We start from the raw sequence: 18,552 nt of genomic DNA on the forward strand, positions 1-18,552 counted from the left end.
GGGAGAACTGGGTTAAATCCAGGCAACTTACTGGTTCTGTGAATTTTGGCCTTTCAGAGCCTTGGTTTACTCATCTATAAAATGGGAATATACTAATATCTAGTGAGTAAGAAAGTATAATTTTTGCCATATCCACATATGATGCCACGTATTACCTTGCTACAATGGCAAACCAACCACCCAAACTATTATTTATTAAATATTTTTCTTTAAATCAACTCAAAAATTAATTTTAAAAAGAAACTTGAGGGCTTCCCTGGTGGCGCAGTGGTTGAGAATCTGCCTGCCAATGCAGGGGACGCGGGTTCGAGCCCTGGTCTGGGAAGATCCCACATGCCGCGGAGCAACTAGGCCCGTGAGCCACAACTACTGAGCCTGTGCGTCTGGAGCCTGTGCTCCACAACAAGAGAGGCCACGATAGTGAGAGGCCAGTGCACTGCGATGAAGAGTGGCCCCCACTTGCCGCAACTAGAGAAAGCCCTCGCACAGAAACGAAGACCCAACACAGCCATAAATTAATTAATTAATTAATTAATTAATTTTAAAAAAAAGAAACTTGAGATGTGGAACAACTGGAACTCATGTTGCTGGTTAGAGTGAAAAGTGGTATGGCCACTGTGGAAAACAGCTTGGCAGTTTCTTACACATTTAAAAGTACAGGACTTCCCTGGTGGTGCAGTGGTTAAGAATCTGACTGTCAATGCAGGGGACATGGGTTCGAGCCCTGGTCCGGGAAGATCCCACATGCTGCAGAGCAACTAAGCCCGTGCGCCACAACTACTGAGCATGCGCACCACAACTACTGAACCTGCACACCACAGCTACTGAAGCCCGCACACCTACAGCCCATGCTCCGCAGCAAGAGAAGCCACCACAAGGAGAAGCCCACTCACCACAACAAAGAGTAGTCCCTGCTCACCGCAACTAGAGAAAGCCCCCGTGCAGCAACGAAGACCCAACACGGCCAATAAATAAATAAACTTATTTTAAAACTAAATAAAAATAAAAATACACCACTCTTACCATTTGACCCAGCAATCACACTCCTAGAGAAATGAAAACTTCTGTTCTCACAAACACCTGTACATGTTTATAGTAGCTCTATTTGTAACTGCCCGAAACTGGAAACAACACAAATGTCCTTCAAATGAATAAACAAACTGTGGTACATCCATTCAATGAAATGCTACTCAGCAACAAAAAGGAACAAACTAGTTGACACAGGCAACAACATGGATGAATCTCAAATACATTATGCTAAGTGAAAGAAGCCAGACTCAAATGGAAAAATACTGTATGATTCCATTTATATGACATTTTGGAAAAGGCAAAACTACAAGGACATAAAATAAATCAATAGTTGCAGGGACTGGGGGTGGGACAAGGGATTGACTACAAAGGGAGGGATTTTCATCATCTTGGGATGATGAAAATGTTCTATATCCTGATTATGATGGTATTTATTCTACTGCATGCATTTGTCAAAACTCACAGAAACTGTTCACTAAAAGGGTGAATTTTACTAACATAAATTATACCTCAATAAGCCTGACTTTATATCACTACAATAAATAGAAAAACAAGTATCAGTTGACATAAATAGAAGGTAAGCTAAAAATAAATAGAGTGAAAACAAAACAATGTTATAAAATTCTAGCTAGATGGTGGTGCTTGACAAAGACTCTGAGCCTGAGGTCCCCTCTTTCTTATAAAGATTAGGAAGTACTTCAGCGGTGTTAAGGACATACCAGCACAACACGAAGAATCTCTCCTTGACATAATTAGGTTTAAAAAGAATTAAAAAGGGAAGAAATTTCTCGCCATGTGATTTAATGTTATCTGAGGCAAACCACAGGGCATCCCACACTTTCTCAAACATTGAGATAAGATATGTAAAGTGTCTGGTTTGGCATAGCTAGTCAGTAAATGTTAGTTCTCCTCCCCTACGTTTTCCAGCAAACCCAAAAAGTATGTAAAAAGCAGAGGAGGGGAAGAATATCTATATAAATGGAGAGATATACCATGTTACTGGATCAGAGGACTCAAAATAGATGTCAATTCTCCTCAAATTGATCCTCAGATTCAACACACCCCACCAAAATTCCATCAGGCTCTTTTCTGTAGAAATCAACAAGCTAATTCTAAAATTTTAATGAAAAACCCAGGGACCTAAAATAGCCAAAATAATTTTGAATAGAGAACAAAGTTGCTTTTTCAGTAATCAAGCTACTGTAATCAAGATAGTGTTGTATGGGGAATTCCCTGGTGGTCCAGTGGTTAGGACTCGGCGCTTTCACTGCCGTAGCAGTGGTTCAATCCCTGGTCAGGTAACTAAGATCCCACAATCTGCGCAGTGCAGCCAAAAAAAAAAAAAAGAAGAAGAAGAAGAAGAAGAAAATAAAGCCACTATGAAATGCCACCATATATCTCCTAGAATAGCTTTAAAAAAATGTGACAAACCAAGTGCTGACCAGGGTAAGGAGTTATTGAAACTCTCATATACTGATGGTGGGAATACAAAATAGGACAGCCACTCTGGAAAAAGTTTGGCAGTTTCTTATAAAGTTAAACATACATTCACCATACAACCCAACAATCCCAGGCTTAGGTAGTTATTGAAGAGGAAGGAAGACACATGCCCCTACAAAACTGGTATGAGAAAGCTTATGGCAGCTTTATTCATAATTACCAATAAACTAGAAACAATCCAAATGTATATCAATTGGTGAATGCATAAACCAATTAAGGTTCACCATTTAATGCAATACTATTCAGCAACAGAATACTTGCAAAACCCCAGATGAATCTTAAACCCATTATGCTAAGTGAAAGAGGCCAGAAACAAACAGCTACATACTGTATGATTCCATTTATATGATATTCTGGAGAACTTAAAACAATAGGGACAGAAAATCAATCAGTGGTTGCCAGGGACTTGAGAGGAAAGAGAGAGGAAATTGACTACACCTTGGGCACCCAGGAACATTTTGTTTTAAGAACTTAATGGACTTGTTCTATATTTTGATTGTGGCAAACTATATACCTAAAAAGAGTGAATTTTACTACATGTAAATTATATCTCAAAACTTCATTTAACAATAATAAAGCAGAGCATACTACCCACACCAAGAACATCCCATGCAAAGGCATCTTTCATACCTTTCCTCGACTTTAATGGAGAGATGGTTGCAGAGGTTGTGAACATATTGGGCATAACTCTCTGCCAGGGCCATATCATATGCAGTCAGGTGAATGTTTAAAACCCCATATTCATAATCTGTCCCCAAATTAATGGGTCTCACTTCCACTTTTCCCCTCTTCTTCCTGGGCTGAACAGAAAACAAAAGAGAAAGAAACTAAATCAAAGTATTGTACAAGAAATTCTAACCATACCGTCTTGATATATATATACATTAAAAAAATCAATCTTTCAATTAAATTTGTTTACCATTTTTCTCTCAGGTTACCCTACCTATAAATTGAACTTTTCCTGGGAAGGAATGGGCAGCCTCCCTTGACACTCTGGGCTGTAGCATCAGTCAATGAAAGGAGAGGGAATATTGCTGGCATTATTTAACATAAATACATGTGACTGTCTTCTGCCATTAACTAGTTTTGAGACTCACCTTCCAAATCTGGCCCTTAGTTTCCCAATTTTTTTTTTTTAAGGATTCTTTTTTTTTTTAAATTAATTAATTAATTAATTTTTGGCTGTGTTAGGTCTTCGTTTCTGTGCGAGGAATCTCTCTAGTTGCGGCAAGCAGGGGCCACTCCTCATCGCGGTGCGTGGGTCTCTCACTATTGCGGCCTCTCTTGTTGCGGAGCACAGGCTCCAGACTAGCAGGCTCAGTAGTTGTGGCTCACGGGCGCAGCTGCTCCGCGGCATGTGGGATCTTCCCAGGCCAGGGTTCGAACCCGTGTCCCCTGCATTGGCAGGCAGATTCTCAACCACTGCACCACCAGGGAAGCCCTCAATTTTTATATTAATGGGGTTATGCTAGATAACAGATTCTTGAGGATTTTTTTTTTTTTCTTTTGGCCATGCCGCGCAGCTTGTGAGATCTTAGTTCCCTGACCAGGGATTGAACCTGGGCCCTTGGCAGTGAGAGCATAGAATCCTAACCACTGGACCGCCAGGGAATTCCCAACAGATTCTTTTTTTTTTTTAAATAAATTTATTTATTTATTCACTTATTTTTGGCTGCGTTGGGTCTTCGTTGCTGCGCACGGGCTTTCTCTAGTTCCGGAGAGTGGGGGCTACTCTTCGTTGCGGTGCGCGGGCTCCTTCTCATCGCGGTGGCTTCTCATGTTGCCGAGCACCGGCTCTATGCGCGCAGGCGGGCTCAGTAGTTGCCACTCACGGGCTCTAGAGTGCAGGCTCAGTAGTTGTGGCGCTTGGGCTTAGTTGCTCCGTGGTATGTGGGATCTTCCCGGACCAGGGCTTGAACCCATGTCCCCTGCATTGGCAGGCGGATTCTTAACCTCTGTGCCACTAGGGAAGCCCTCCCAACAGATTCTTAATCTAGAATCCATAAAGGAATTTCAAGGGGTGTGTCAACCCCAAAACTTATATGCAAAATTTTACATGTGTGCACATTTTTTCTAAGGAGAGAATCTTAACTTTCATCGGAATCTTAAAGAAATCAATCACAAGAAAGTGCAGAATTACTTCTCTTCCAGCCCTCCTAGCTTTGAAATTCTGCAGTCCAATTATTTAGACAGCCTTCCTTTTAAAAACTTAGAGGCAGACAAATTATCTTATTTCTACCTTTCTCTTTCATATAAAGTATTGCTTCACTACATATCAACCTGTGCAAACTGCTGTAAAAAGTATGAGCCCTGGGAAAACAGATATGTAACACAACATAGATCAGGATCAAGAAAGCTTCTCAACCAGAAATAATTTAACCTAAATCCCCATCAGGAGGGGAACTTGTTAAATAAAACATGGCACATCCATTCAATAGTACATTATGCAGCTGTAAGAAGACATAAGGAACTTCCTTATGTACTGATACAGAAAGGTTTTTAAGATAAATTAAATGATAAAAGCAGACTGTAGAATAATGTTTTCAGAATACTGCCATACATATACAAAGGGTGGGTGGGGGAGAACAGATGTGTGTGTTTAATTACTTACATATTTATTTGTTTGCATATCAAAAAAATAACTCTGGAAGGATACACAAAAATACTAATACCATTGGCTGCCTATGAGGGAGGGAACTGTATGGCTGGGGCACAGGGATGGGAAGTAGACTTTTTAACTATTTCCCTTCTATATTTTTTGAATTTTTAATAATATGAATCTTTTATCAATTCAAAGTTAGAATCTTAAAATCTACCTTGCTTTTAAAAATTTTTTAGTAAAAATGTTTTTACAATATTCATACTAAAAATGCATAAATAAGTACACAGCTCAATGAATTTTCAAAGTGAAAATACCTGTATAAACAGTATCTTGAACAAGAAATAGACCACTACTAGCACCCCCAAATTGGTGACCACTATTCTGACTTCTAATACCATATGCTTATTTTGCCTTTTTTTCTAAATTTGTGAAAATGGAATAATATACTATGTTCTCTTTTGTGTCCAGCTTCTTTAACTCATTATGTTTGTAAGATTCATCATGTTTTAGGTGAAACAGGAATTCTTTCCTTCTCATTGTCGCAGTAAGTCTATTATATGAATATGTTATAGTTTATTTACCCTTTTTACAGTAGGTGGAAATTAGAGTTGTTTCCAGTGTGGAGCCATTATGAACAGTACTGCTACCAATGTTTTTGCATGTATCTTTCAGTGAACATATGTATGTATTTCTATTGGGGATATACCCAGAACTTGAACTACTGAGTTACAGACAATGTAGAGGTTCATCTTTAATAAGTTCTCTGTTTTTCAAAGTGGTTTCCAATTTAGACTCCCACCAGCAGTACACAAAAGTTCTAGTTGCTCTACATTCTTGCCAATACTTGCAAAACTTAGTATAGTCAGGTTTTCTGGTTGGTTTCTTTTAGCCATTCTGGTTGGTATGAAGTGGTAATGCATTGAGACTTTAACTTGCATTTCCTTTAAGTCTACTGAACCTGAGCGTGTTCCCATATGTCCACTGGCCATTTGGATATTCTCTTTTATAACCTGCCTATTCAAGTATTTTGCCCATTTTTTAGATTGGGTTGCCTTCCTTTCTCTTACTGATTTGCAGAGGTTCCTTCTATATTCTAGACATGATCCTTTGTTAAACGTACATGTTGCAAATATCTTCTTCCTCCCTGTGTCTTCCTTTTTCACTTTTTAATGGTGTATTTTGATGAGCAAAAATTCTTATTTTTCATGTAGTCCAATTTACTCATTTTTTTCTTTTATATTTATAGTGACTTTTGTGTCCTGTTTAAGAAATCTTTGCTTACCTTAAGATCATGAGGATATTCTTATGTTATCTTCTAGAAGTTTGATTATTTTAATATTTACATTTAGATCTACAATCATTTTAAGTGATTTTTGTGTACAGTGTGAAATAGGAGTCAAGTCAGTTTTTTTCACATGACTATTCAATCCAATTGACCCAAGTACCCCAGCACCATTGCAATGCAGTGTCACTTATGTCATATAATAAATGTTCAGAGATACCTGGATCTGTTTCTATATTCTTTATCCTGCTCCATTGGGCTATTTGTCTATTCTTGAGCTAATACCACACTGTCCTAATTATTGGAGATTTAGAATAAATCTTGCTATTTGGTAGAAATTTTTTTTAAAGAAAAAAATGGGGTGGGGATCTATTTACATGTCTTAAGTCACCCCTATCTAACAGCCAACAGCCTAGTTACTGCCACAGCAGAGGTGTTCCTAGCAGAGCACCTAGAGTGGTTCTCTCACATCAATGCTCTCCAGGTCAGTCTAAGAGAGCAGGGGCCCAATCTGGGGAAACAGAGGGAGGACCAAGAAATGGTCCTTTCACAAGGCCGGTAAAACTGATGACAAACCTGATCTCACAGGGATATTCTGAGAACTGAACAAAACACTGTATATAGTTAATTCAACCTGTGGCACATATTTAAACACTCAATAAACATTAACTTTTATTATTATTTTTTCATTTTCATATTCCTCACATCTAGCACAGGGCCCAGCAGAGAGACAACATGCAGTGAATCACTATTTTAGAATTTTAGAATAGGATGGCATTTAGAGATAACTTTTTCCCAGTTCTTCACCCTTGCAGGGAAGAATATGAAGCCCAAAGAGATTAAATATGTCCCCCAGAGTCACAAAGCCACACAGGACAGATCCTAGGAACTAACCCAGACCTCCTGACTACCAATGCAGAAATTTTTCCACTGAAGCCTCTGCATTACTAAAGTTCTTAACAGTGGTAGTCACCCCAGGGTCCTAGACTTTGCTATGAGTGAGAAGCCAACTTCTATAACCAACCATCAAGGTGCAGGGGTTTGATATGGACACCAAGGGGGGAAAACTGCGGTGGGGTGGGGATCGTGGTGTGCTGAATTGGGCGATTGGGATTGACATGTATACACTGATGTGTATAAAATTGATGACTAATAAGAACCTGCAGTATAAAAAAAACAAACAAACAAAACAACTAATACTAAACTTTCATTGGGTTATTTGTATGGAAATATGTTAATATAAATGTTTCAGACATTACATGAAATTTCTAAAAATCTTATATGTTCTGGTATAATGTTGTAAGTCATAACCCTAGTTATTACTTTAAAATGTATATCTCAGAAATAACTAATTTTCTTGTCAACTGCATTATTATGAACTTTCATCAAATCTTTAACCGTGGTCATTTTTTAAGTCTTTTGTCATTTACAGACAGTTCTGGGTGTACTCTGATGCTTTTGCAAATATGTTCCTATAAAAGGGTTTCTTTCATCTTCAAGAAATTCATGGAAAAGACTCTGACAAGTACAGGTTTCTGGTAACTGACTGTACTGCTGAACTGAATGAATAAGCATTTTCAGAACTCTAATGAAAAACTGATGAACTCATAAAAGTGCTAACAAAAGATCAAGATGAAAAAAAAAATTACATGGGACTGAGTGAACTGATGAGGATGAGTATAATTTTTGTGACTTTCTGTTTGAATTAAAAAAAAAAAATCCCACAAGGACTCAGAGGCAAAGAATATACAAATCAATTTTCACTGCAAAGTAAAGGAGCTGTTACAGTGGAGGACTACTGGACTGAATGTCAATATTATGACATAGTATGAGTGTGTTTCATGTTTGGTAATTGCAATCATTGTTGCTTTTGTTGTGGTCATCCATGTACAATGCTTGGTGTCAGTCTATTTATCTCTTGTAAAAATAAAATGTGTGTGTGAAAAAAAAAAAAAAGGTGCAGGGGTTTGGCTCTCCTGCAGAGCCCACCAAAACCGAGGCCAAATGCAGCGATCCAGACTTCTCATCATGACAGCACTGCAGTCAGAGCTGTGAAGAATGCTAAAGTCAGAATGCAAAGGGGAGTGGCTGAAATTTTCCAGCAGGGAAGGGAGGAGCTTCTTTGAAGCCTGCAGGAGGCTTTTCTTAACCAGGGAAAATGCCAGGGCTCTTCAAAGGTGTCACTTTAGGAGAACAAAAAGAAGAAAGCTGATTCTAGTATCCCTCTTGGCATCTCACTTGCTTTTCCATGTTGGCCTAGATCTGTCTGGACCAATCCACACCATCAGGATTCCACTGTGATATTATATTTCAGTTCTGAGCCAGGGCACAGCATACCCAGCAAGAGCTTGAGTGCATGAGATTTCAGACACCAGTTCCTATAATTTTACCTGCTCAATCTTTCTCATCCCCTCCTTTTTATTCCTACTGCCTGAGTTCAGACCTTCATGACTGCCATGGGGAGCTATTAAAGATATCTGTGCAAGGGATGTACATGACTAGGGCTGTGTTTTGGGAAGGCCACCCTGACTGCCCATGAAGGAGAGCTAGGCAGGAAAGGAATGGAGGCTACAAGAAAGACGGCAGGGAAGATGGACTACTGTCCACCATCAAACTTTGGTACTCCTGTGACTGACCTGGATTCACCATGAGTTGGCCCAGGGCGGCCATCCTTGGATCCCTGTAGAAGTACAATATGATGCCCAAAATGGGCCATGGGATAAATCACTAAACCATTTTTGTACAGAAATATCCATATTACTCCTATTTTACAGACAGAAAACTGAGGTCCTCTGAAGGATGTTATTTGGCCAAGGCTACTGGGAAACTTTGCTGGCAAAGAACAGATAGAGAAAGGACTCAGATTAGAATCACAGACTGTTATAGCTGGAAGGTAACTTAGAGATAACTTAGTTGCTCCTTCCTTCCTCCCCTAATTTTATATAAGGGGGAAGTCGAGGTCCAGAAAGGGGAAATGACTTGTTTAAACGTTACAACAGTAAGGAAATGGAAAAGGCAACCACTATATGTCTAGCCATGGCTAGAAGCTGAGTCTGTGGCCCCAAACCCAGGCTCTCTCCTCTAGATTCTGCAAAAGTGATAATAGTAGCTGCCTATCACTATAGGTGGCATTCTCTAGGGTGGGAAAGTTGAGAAGAAATTGTATCATCTTAATCCTCAAATGAAAAGCTGACAGGCCTGCAGCATATGCAGCTTCCAGAAATTCTGCTGATGGAAATTTTAAAAGCTACACCTGGGGACTTAAATGATTTGGTGATGGTACTCTGAACAGTCCATAATGAGCCGTAGGGTGCACAGAAATCAAGTGGTTATGTTTATAACTCAGTGTAGCACACTCAAGAAATGTACACCAAACAGAAGGCCTGACCCTGACTGGGATGGCAGAGAGGCTCAGCCTGGTGCTGCATAAAGAGCCCTAGACTTAAGATGGAAGCCAAAGAAAATCTGGGGGACTTCCCTGGCAGTCCAGTGGTTAAGACTCCGTGGTTCCACTGCAGGGAGCACGGGTTTGATCCCTGGTTGGGGAACTAAGATCCTGCATGCTGCGCAGCATGGCCGAAAAAAAAAAAAATGAAAATCTGGGCTCAAGTACTGTCTTAGTCACTACATGACATTGAGTGACCTCTCTAGGTGTCAGTGTCTTCATCTGTAACACCTAAGGTTCTTGTGAAGCTCAAAATAGTGAATTTACGTGAAATGGAAATAGCATGGACATTAGATGGATTCGGACCACTGTCAGTTCAAATAATGGCTCTGGAAATTACTAGCCACTTGGGCAAGTTATTTAATGAGTCTTAGATTCCTTAAACAGGGTCCTTAATAACCACAGCATATCTGAGGATTAAATAAAACATACCATTTGTAATACTGTAAAATGAAATAATGCTTTTAAAGCCTGGCACACAGTGGTTACACGTCTGGTATATAGTAGTTGCTCAGTAAGTGGTATCTTTAAAGAAAGATTGAGTAATGTACACAGATAGGACATTATTTTTACTGCAAATTGGAAGTAAGCATGCTCCTAGTATCCTATTGGTATGCTTTACAGAATGAGACATTTATTAAGCACCTGCTGTGTGCAAAGTGCTGATTCAACCACTCTAAGGAAAGAGACCAAAGAAAGAGAAAACACAGTCCCAGCTCTAAAGAGGCTTACAGTTCAGAGAAAGAGAGAGAGAGAAGACACACATGAAAGAACCAGTCCTCTCAGGACTTCCCTGGTGGCACAGTCGTGAAGAATCCGCCTGCCCATGCCGGGGACACAGGTTCGAGCCCTGGTCCGGGAAGATCCCACATACCGCAGAACAACTAAGCCTGTGCGCCACAACTACTGAGCCCACGTGCCGCAACTACTGAAGACCACCCGCCTAGAGCCTGTGCTCCGCAACAAGAGAAGCCACTGCAATGAGAAGCCCACGCACCACAATGAAGAGCAGCCCCCGCTCGCTGCAACTAGAGAAAGCCCGTGCGCAGCAACGAAGACCCAATGCAGCCAAAAATAAATTAATTAATTAATTTAAAAGAAAAAAGAAGGAAAAGAACCAATCCTCTCAATTTAATCAGAACAAGCAGCCCACCTCCCATGGCAAGTTCAATACAAGCTACCTTGCTGCACCATGTCAATTAAAACCCAAGAGCAATGACCTCAGGTGGCCGCAGCTGAAAGTGCAATGATCAGGTCAGTACTCCTAGGTTTTTTGCGTGACATATAAGGGTATATAGTAGTTCCTCAATAAATGGCAACTTTAAAAAAAGTTGATCTAGATCTGTCTACTTCTCAAGTCTCATGTCCCATCATCCTCTAGTGCCCACTTGAGATTCCAGGATTAACAAACTGCTAAAAGTTTCCCAACTGCATCTCCAGGATCAATGACTTTCCACCTTTGCCCAGAATGTTTCCCCTCCCTGCAGAGTCTGACTCTTCACCCAACATCCTCAATGTGAGTTAACTCCTAGTAATTTTTTATTGCTGTTGTTGTTGCTTTTTGCGGCACCCACGCAGCGTGCGGGATCTTAGTTCCCCGATCAGGGATGGAACCCGTGCCCCCTGCAGTGGAGGCGTGGCATCTTAACCACTGGACCGCAAGGGAAGTCCCTCCTAGTCATTTTTTAAGACTCTGTTCATGGTCTTCCAGGAAGCCTTCCCTCATTCCTCATGCTGAGTTAGGTACTACTCCTATGTGTTCCCATAGCAACCCTCTCCCCATTATACACCACTCTCACTTATCACATGCATCCATTTATTCAACAAATATTTTCTAACCAATAGTGATAAGCCAGACCAGGGTTAGCAATGGGGATATGATAGTAAATAAGACAGCCATAGTCTCTGCTTGCTGAAACTTGCAATCTATTGGGAAAGGCATACATAGAACAATTATAAGAAGATGCATGTTTTGAGGGAGGAAAATAGAGTGCTACAGGATTGTAAAAAGAGGGACTAATGCCATCATCAGCATCATCATTATCACCACCAGTAACTACTTATGGGCTCCATGTTTCAGACACTGTGCTAAGTACTTAAAACTTTCTTTTTTAACTTACTTCTCACAAAGCATTTAAATAACATGGTTATTTAAAGGCAAGAAAATTGTGGCTTGTAAAGTTAAGTAACTTACCCAAGGACATACACTAGTAAGCATAAGAACTGAATCTTTAACTTGGGTCTGCCTAATTCTAAAACATTTCTCTTAATCTCCGTCTTTCTCTTTAAGGAAGGTATGCAGAGCCTGCCAGTTTCCTCAATATCTATTCTCTCTTTTCTCTTTAATCACAGACCTGCTGAATTTTACCTGGGCACATGACCATTTATAACAAAAATTACATTTCCCAACCAGTCTTGCAGCTGGGTATGGTTATGTGACCAAGTTCTGGCCAGTGGGATACGAGCTAACGCATACTGCTTTCCCTTTCCCCTTCCTGCCGGTTGGAATGTGGACATGAAGGCTTAAGTGCAGGCAGCCATCTCAGACTATGAGATAGAAGCAGTATGATAAGTGTTGCAAAACAAAAGGCGGGAATATCTGCCTATACTTTATATGACAGAAAAATAAACTCTATCTTGTTTAAGCCCCTTGATTGAGTGGATCTCCCTCTTATGGCAGCCAAACCACTACCTCAATAAGAAAGTATTATGTCTCATTCATTTCTCTATTCCTAGAGCCCAGCAATATTAAATGTTGAGTTGAGCTGAATTAAAATCTGGTTCTAATTCTGTTATTTACTAGCCATATGGTCATAGAGAAATCACTTACGCTCCTCAGTTTCCTTTTCTGCCCAGTCTACCTCACAGGATAGTTGGTGAAGCAAAAAGCATGGTTTTCAAATCTGTTGGTTACAAAGGGCCTAAGAAAAAACTCACGTTTCCCTTTGTGAAGCACATGAAATACTCATCAATGTGCTTTCATTGTATAAAACAAGAATGACTTAACTAGCAGAAAATATGGTTATATTATATAAATGGAGTTCTCTGCATTTCAAAAAATATGAAAACATATGAGTTTCTCTGTTAACATTTATTTTCATCAAGTGAAACTGATGGGAGAAAAACTTGAAATTTAGAAAATTCTATCCATTAACTTAATTGTCTTTCTAAAATGTGGAAGATTGCCATTATTAAACCTGAGGAGAGGTTCCATTCTAGGATCACCAGTGTTCCAAGGGCCTATGGTTTGAGAGGCACTGAGATAATGGATGTGAAAGCACTTTGAAAATGGAAAGAGATCATTACTTTTACTCATATCAAATATGAATCTCTCTAAAACTCTGACACTGTTGTAATTTAGCAGAACAGGCAAGGCAGGATGAGAGCCCAGTGGGCTGGAGACCAGGGTGCTCTAATGGCACAGGCTACAAGTCAGGTCTTCACAGGAATCGCTCTGTGCCTGGAAAAGCTCTGGGAAACTCTTTTATAGTTTTTACAGCCCCAGTGTTTCCAGCTACCCCAAGCAACTGCATACTCCTAGATGAGTGTCAGTTCACTTTACATACTCAGTGCAAGAATACAGGTAGTATTTAATAAATGTTTGTTGAGCTGAACTCTATAACACCTCCACTGACCCTTTCAGGGAGAACTGCATCTTTAACTTTGCTCTCTTGATATTTAGTTCATTTCCCTAGCAAAGCACTTCCCACGTGTATTTTAGTTACATTTTTGAGCACTATCCTTCCCAGGCCACTTCACACTTTTTGTAGGAAGAGACTGTGTCCCACTCACCACAGCATCATCTGTGCAAAGCACAGTGCCTGGCACATAGCGGACACTCAATAACGGTTGTTCTTTTCAATGAGTTACAAGAGGCAGACTTGAGGGAAAACATGGATGCTAGTTTAAAACAACTCTCTGTAAGCCAGTCCTATAATCCTTGTCTAGCCCTACAGTCACCAGGCCAGCAAAACCAATCTTTCTGTTTCCAGGAAGCTAGGACTATCACCACAAAGTGATTCTGATCTGCTGATTTTTCTGGGAATGATGTCACAGTCTCCTCACAGACTTGTGGCTGTTAGAGCTGATCAATCTATGAGTGCTACAACAAAATAAGTAGGTATCAGAAATGAGAAACACCTCCTCTATGTCAACAGTCAGAACAGCATGAAGTTTCCAAGAGAAAAGGTATCTTGATTCCTAGTGGCCATTCTACAAAGAGGAAATAAATTGTCTGAGTTCAAAAACCTTACTCTCTTGCCCCAGAGCCTGAAAAACAGAACATATAACAGCTAAAACTGACAGCAATTTATGTTGTCTCCATTTCATCCTCTCACATCTTCCTCTTGGCAATGCTTTTATTCTTGGGCTGCTATTACCCTAAAATTGGAGGCTGAACAACAGCTGAGGGCAAGTAAGTAAGTAAGTGGTCTTGGGAGATATGACCTAGCACTATACGAATGTGAAGGACTATATTCTTTTTATTTTTATCAAATAAAAATCACTCCAAACAATCTGAAGCCTTTTAAATTTAACAGAATGATGCAGGGCCCTTGAAGGAATAATGAGATTACACACTGAGACACAGTGCTATGGCTGCAGATATGCTCTGAAGTGTGATCCCTCACTGCCATGAGTCAAGGTGGGTCTTACATGATGAGAGAAGAAAAAGGAAGGTATCATGTCTTAAAGAAGAAAGAGCATGTACAAAGACACAGAAACATGAGACAGAATGGGTGTATGAGAAAATGTGCCTGAAGTATAGGGTGCAAAATGGGAAATAACTGAGAAGGAGATTGGGTCTGTGCTGAGAGACCCGGAATCCCACTGAGGATACAGAAAAAATGGTTTGCTATCATCCCCCATGCTGCCACCCAAGAGGAAGCTTCGTTTTCATCTCTCTTCTCACTAACTCCTCAGAGAAGCATCAAGGACAAGGGCACAGGATAGAGGGATGGGAATCAACCTAGAGTTATAAACCAGGCCATGCAAGATAGAGATAAAACCAGTATTGACAAGGAAAGCTGAGGTGAGGTAGATGTGCCTTTTCCTTCCCAAGGTTCAGGAGTCATAAGGCTGAGTGTGGGACCTTTGGAAGGAGGAGTGAAGAGATTATACCAGCAGAAAAGGGACAAGGGTTGGCCACTTTGTGCATGAGAATTAACTCTTGTCTCAGGGATGTAAGGCTCAAGAGAGTAGAGGAGCCAGCCTGAGAGTCAGAGAAGAAAAAATGGGAATATGGCTGTTCATTGTTTTTTCTAGGTTCTAAGTTCAGGGAGAGAAAGGAAGCCAAAAGATGACTTCTAGCTTTTCCAGTCCAGTTCCCCAGGGGTACAAAAGGGACAGGGACTTGGGACAGAGCCTCTGTAAGCTGGCGGATGAAAGTTTTCATTGTGCTGTTCCGTGCGGGAAGTGAGGAGCCTCTAGCAGCTTCCATCACTATCCAGCCCTATTGTGCTAGCCACCCTGGAACAATGAATGACATCAGAGAAAAGCCTACAGCCCTAACAAAAGGGAGCATCACTCCCTTCAAGCAACCAAGGTCATCTGGAGGCAGCTGTTTGCAGAGAATGGGTTGTTTGCCAGCTCTGATTTACAAAACCTCGGGGCAGCTCCAATAACCACATTTAGGTTCAGCTCAGTCAATATTTATTGTCCTCTACTTGATGCCAGGCTTTGTGCTGGACACTGAGGATACAGAAAAAATATGAGACATGGCCTCTACCCTGAGGAAGCTCATCATCTAGGAGGAGAAACAGTCATCAAAACAGGTGGTTAAAACAGAGCAGCAAGTCCTAGAATAGAGGAAGCACAAGGAACTCCAGCAGCTCATGGTAGGACAAGTAACCCAGTGCAGGCAATCAGTGGTTTCTCAGAAAGGGAGATTTGTTCTTCCCCTCCTCATCCTGCTTCCTCAATGGGATTTAGATGTTCAGAATGTATTAGCCAAGTGAAGAAGGAGAGCAGGTCTTCCAAGTAGACAGAAGAGCATGTGAGAGGTCTCAAAACAGTATGATGATTTGAGTATGGTATCCATGAGATGGGAGAGGAGGATAGAGAGAAAGATGGGACAGATGGCATTAGACATGCCATTAAGCTTCCTTTTATAACAAGCCAAGGACTGGGCCAGAGCATGGTATATACAGAAAACTATCTATGAGGGAGGATCCCAAGAAATTTAAAAAAACAAAAAACTCACACCCAAACAAAACTAATTTTATTTCCTGCTAAATTTATGTGAGACTTTTAGAAGGGGGATATCCCCAAATAAAACAACTCCAAGAACTTACTCTGAGGTGTCACAACTCAGAAAGTGTGTAAATCACTCCTTCATCTGAATTTTAAATAGCACTTTGTATCTTCCTTTTAGCACTTGTCACTTTCTGCTTGGGAGCATAATTATTTGTGTCTTATCTCTAGTGGTTTATCAGCTCCCTGTGAGCATGAACCAGGTCTTGTTCATTCATACTATAAAATTTTATTGCAACTCAGTCTGAATAGGCAAGGCACCCCCAACAGTACCTAGCACATAATAGATGTTTGAAAAATGTATCATAGCATTATGGAGTTACATGATATCAGAGCTGAAAGACTCTTGAAGATATTCTAATCCAGAGTTTCTCAAACTTTGTGAAGAGTCTGACAAAAGCTATGGACTCTCTTCCCAGAAAAATCACACATAGAAAACATTTTACATATAATTTCAGGGCCTGCCATGCCCAAAGAGGTTAGGTTAACTTACCCCAAATCACGAAGCTAATAACTGGCAGAACCAAGCCTAGAACACAAGTTTCCTTGTTCCCAATTCAGTACTCTTCTCATCACAAAGGAACAATTTTAGTAGGGCTGTTTCCTGCTGGGAAGGTGCCTGATACAAGCCTCAGGTGTGGCAACATTCCTGTCATGAAATTCCTTGATATAAGGATGTTGCTCAGGAGAACGTGGCAAGTTTAGTGGCTTCTGAGGCCCAAATGCAGTGGTACTGGACCTCTGCCAGGGTGAGAGGCACTGGGAGATGTGCGGGGTTGCATGGGAGCATCGAACTAAGCCAAAGAACCAAAAGCGATGTTGAAATCTCTCCAAGTAGAACAGCAAAATCTTCCTAGCTATACTGTTTACAGGAAGTGATAGAATCGTGACTCAAAGCTAGACTGTCTGACTTTCAAGCCAGTTTTGTGTCCATCCCACTACAAAATCCTCTGCAAATGCACAAAAAATCTAACCACCACAGAAGCAATCCTTCAGCTGGAGCCAAAGAAATAGGCTCAATAATCTTACAATGTTTAGAAATAACTCCCAGTTATCTGTGATAATGGATTCAAGAAACACATACATATTTTAAATCTGTAAATACTGTAAAAATCAGCTATTTGGCTGAAAATGTTAATCCACCTCTATGTGCCACAAACCATTCATTCAACTGAACTGAACATATCATTTCCATTGTGAGGTCCATATTGAACTAAGTACTAAGAAGATATTTTCTTTAAGTGTCACAAATAATAAAACCAAATCATTTGCTTTTCACTGTGATAACCTGGCCTAGGGACAAGATTAGGAACTGGCAAAAACATCTCCACTCTGGATCATATCCAAACTAATTAACTGGAGAGGACTGAGGGACAACCCTCTATCCTTTCTAGCTCCAGTGTAATCCAACCTATACACATCTGATCTTCGGGGGTCTTTGTAAAAGCTGCACACTATCCTTTTCTAAAGGACCCCTGCCCTTTTTACCTCTTGTGCTTTAACTAGGTGCTTGTATCTTCCAATGCCATGCGTGGGCTGTGACCTGTAGTGCCGACTGATGCTCAGCAGAATGCCACCTAAAAGAGAGAAAATAAGACAAACCTGTTTCAAAGCTCCTCCAGGGACAGATAGATCATACATGAGGAGACAAATTCTCCATCGTGAAATGGAATATTTGGGGATAGTGAGCCTCTTGCTGGTTTAAAGAACCAGAGCTATTTCTTGATCCTGAGCTGACACTCGGTTTACACCATTTTTCTCTCCGTTTGGCCCCTGGACTATATCTAATCCCCACCACCCACCTTTCACTGAGAAATTCTCTCCTGCTAGAGCCACTGGTGGTAGGGGGACAAAATACATTCTCACAGGGCTCTCATTTTCTCTGTTCCTCAATAGGCAATAATCCTTCTGAAGTTTTCCAATGAGGATTGTTCAGAGAAAGAGACAGGTGGCAAATACAACCAGGAAAAAGGACAATCACAGATTTCCACAGTTTTTTAAACTATCTAATTTGCTTTATTTGTGTTGATATGTAATAATCTCCAACAGACTTTGTTAAGTGAATAACAATAAAAACTAAAAACCTAAGGTACAGAACAGTGTGTATGTAAAAAATAGGATCTCTATACACATATTCACTGTGGTAGACCCAGAGATATGCCACCCAGATTCCCTTCAAAGAAGGACTTGCTGATATATACATATTCTCCTTTAATCCTCATTATTTTTATCTTCATTTACAAATAAAGAAACTGCAGCTCAAAACAATAGGAATTGGCCAAGGTCAACCAGCAAGTAAAAGGCAGAACTGCAATTTAAACCCAGGTCTATGTGACTGAACAGCCTGTTCTCAGATGTGTTATAACATCTGAATTTCTGGAATACAAAATCTAGCTAGGGACTTTCCTGGTGGTCCAGTGGTTAAGAAACAACCTTCCAATGCAG

General features: G+C 40.4%; 1 protein-coding gene across 3 annotated transcripts in view; it reads right to left on the reverse strand.

The window, feature by feature from the left end:
- The window catches only part of MRPL48 (mitochondrial ribosomal protein L48), a 50,494-nt gene that overhangs the window by 9,039 nt on the left and 22,903 nt on the right, over positions 1 to 18,552 (reverse strand). For all 3 annotated transcript variants that reach the window (XM_036862556.1, XM_036862558.1, XM_036862557.1), the window contains 2 exons: positions 17,596 to 17,684; positions 3,160 to 3,329 (listed from right to left, as the gene is read on the reverse strand). In XM_036862556.1, coding sequence (XP_036718451.1) covers positions 3,160 to 3,329; positions 17,596 to 17,684 — 259 coding nt within the window. The remainder of the gene's footprint in view (positions 1 to 3,159; positions 3,330 to 17,595; positions 17,685 to 18,552) is intronic.

The sequence above is a fragment of the Balaenoptera musculus genome, chromosome 8 (assembly GCF_009873245.2).
Source record: "Balaenoptera musculus isolate JJ_BM4_2016_0621 chromosome 8, mBalMus1.pri.v3, whole genome shotgun sequence".
Taxonomy (NCBI): Eukaryota; Metazoa; Chordata; class Mammalia; order Artiodactyla; family Balaenopteridae; genus Balaenoptera; species Balaenoptera musculus.